The sequence below is a fragment of the Carlito syrichta genome, unplaced genomic scaffold (genome assembly GCF_000164805.1).
Source record: "Carlito syrichta isolate Samal-C Ts95f unplaced genomic scaffold, Tarsius_syrichta-2.0.1 Scaffold311913, whole genome shotgun sequence".
NCBI classification, from domain to species: domain Eukaryota; kingdom Metazoa; phylum Chordata; class Mammalia; order Primates; family Tarsiidae; genus Carlito; species Carlito syrichta.
Window position 1 is genome coordinate 19068 of NW_007256009.1, and position 1994 is coordinate 21061.

Below are 1994 nucleotides of genomic sequence, written 5' to 3' on the forward strand. Positions count from 1 at the left end.
GCCCCTCGCGGCAGGCAGACGGCTCCACGCCAGGACGCAGCCTCACAGCCAGGTGCCCTTGTGCAGTGCACAACCTCGACAGCCCTCCCCAGCAACCCTGGCCCAGAGCAGCCGTCCCAGAGGAGCTGTGCTGAGGTCAGAGTGGCCACCCCGTTCTTGGCGAGGCTCACGGATGAAAACTCTGGCGATCCGGCCCCAGAGAAACACACCCACTCACTCACACGAGCCAGGGATGACAGATCACAATCACGGTTCTCTTCGCGGGAGACCACCAGCACCCAAGCCCAACGCCCTGGAAGTCTGCCGGTTAACCTGGGCGGGCCCCGGGCGGGCCTCTGGTCCCCGAAGGCCACCGGCAGGGAAGGCACTGCAGAGGCTGCGGGCACAGGAAGGCCGCTGGGTCCCGCGTCCAGTCCCAAAGGTCCCTGGGGAGTCCCCCTCGCCTCATCGAAGAGTGCGAGTCTCGCGGGTGCCACTTCTGGATGCCAGCAGCCACTCCCGAGGCGCCAGCGGCGGTTCCGTAGCCTCCCTCTGGGGGGCATACACGAGGACTCGGGTCCCGGCCCAGCCTCCGCCTGTCCCCGGCGGAGTGGCCCATCGAAGGAGCAGGCCCTTCCTGCGTGGGCACAACGCGGCTGCCTCTGCACGCCGGCACCCGTCACGGGCCGGCATCTCTAATTGCCGCCCCCGCCGGGAAGGCCACCGGGTGTCACCTGCACAGCTGCAGGTGTGGATGGCGGCTCAGTCTCTCCATCAGCTCCTCCTCCCTCGGCTCCTCCAGGACGTCCCTGTGGAATGGGAGGATGTGGGTGACCAGGGTCTCCAGGGAGGGCTGGGGGCCTCCGGGGCGGGGGAGAGGGCCTCCAGAGAGGGAGATGGAGGAGCTTCTCGGGAGGGGCTGGGAGCCTCCCAGGAGGGGGAAGGGGTCCCCCAGGGAGGGGAGATGATCTCCTGGGAGGGGGGTGGAGGGCTGGCTCCAGGGAGGGGGAGTCCGGCGCTCAGTTCCCCCCGGAGGCCAGGGAGGCTCCCGTCCCCACACACCTGAACATGAGCTCCACTGTCATCTGGTAGGTGGCCTCTGGTGTCCCAGCAGGGGGCTGCAGGTGGCTGTGGGGGTCCCACTTGTAGAGGAAGTTCTGGCGGGCGGGAGGCGTGGCCAGTGAGTGCAGGCCGAGTGAGGCCGGCCCCGCCCCTCCAGGGGGTTAGCAGCCACCAAGGGGCCGAGAGCTCACCCCGGATGCCCGGTGCCGGCCCCACGCCCAGGGCCCTCTTCCACCGGGCCTGAGCGCCCAGAAACCCCCATGAGTCGAATGTCAGGCCTGTCCCAGGGGGCCCTGGCAGCCAGGGAGACAGCACTGAGCCAAGCAGGAAGGACGCAGGTTGGACTTGGGGCCGAGTTGGACCCAGCGGGGCCCTCCTGCCAGAGCCCTGCCCGCCAGGACCCTGCGCGGACCCTCCCGCCAAAGTCCCATCGCTAGTAAGTGGAAATCGGTCCCAGAGAATGCCTGGACAGGGGCTCCAATACCTCCAGAATCAGAGCCAGGAACAGGTTGACCCAGATGACGGACGACACCAGCCACCACAGCACAAAATACACCGTGGACCACCTGCGGGCAGCGGCCCCCAAGGCCCACTGTGAGCCCAGAGGGCACTCGGACAGCTGCAGGGGGGCTGCGGCCACTGAGTCGTGCCGGGACCCCGAGACGTGTACTCCCGTGTCACCCCAGAGGCAGCCACCCCAGGCCCAGAGGCACAGAGCAGGCGGCCGAGGCGACAGCCGGAGGTGTGGCTGGGACCAAAGCCGGGACCACCTGGCCTGGTCCGGCCTCCTCAAGCTCCTCGGCCTCCTGGACTCCCCACATGCCCCAGAGAGCCCCCAGAGGGGCAAACCGAGTCACAGAACACCACCCGAGAGCCACAGGGCAGGCGTGGGGAGGGACACGGCTGAGGACCCCGCCTGCACCGCCCAGCCTGGCACCGCGCAGGAGGGGACC

The 1994-nt window shown here is 69.0% G+C and overlaps 1 protein-coding gene across 1 annotated transcript in view; it reads right to left on the bottom strand.

Moving 5' to 3' along the window:
- Positions 1 to 709: 709 nt before the first annotated feature.
- TPCN2 (two pore segment channel 2) overlaps positions 710 to 1994 on the bottom strand; it is a 26193-nt gene continuing 24908 nt past the window's right edge. The window contains 3 exon segments of the mRNA XM_021718201.1: positions 710 to 788; positions 1042 to 1136; positions 1526 to 1607. Of these exon segments, the coding sequence (XP_021573876.1) occupies positions 710 to 788; positions 1042 to 1136; positions 1526 to 1607 (256 nt within the window).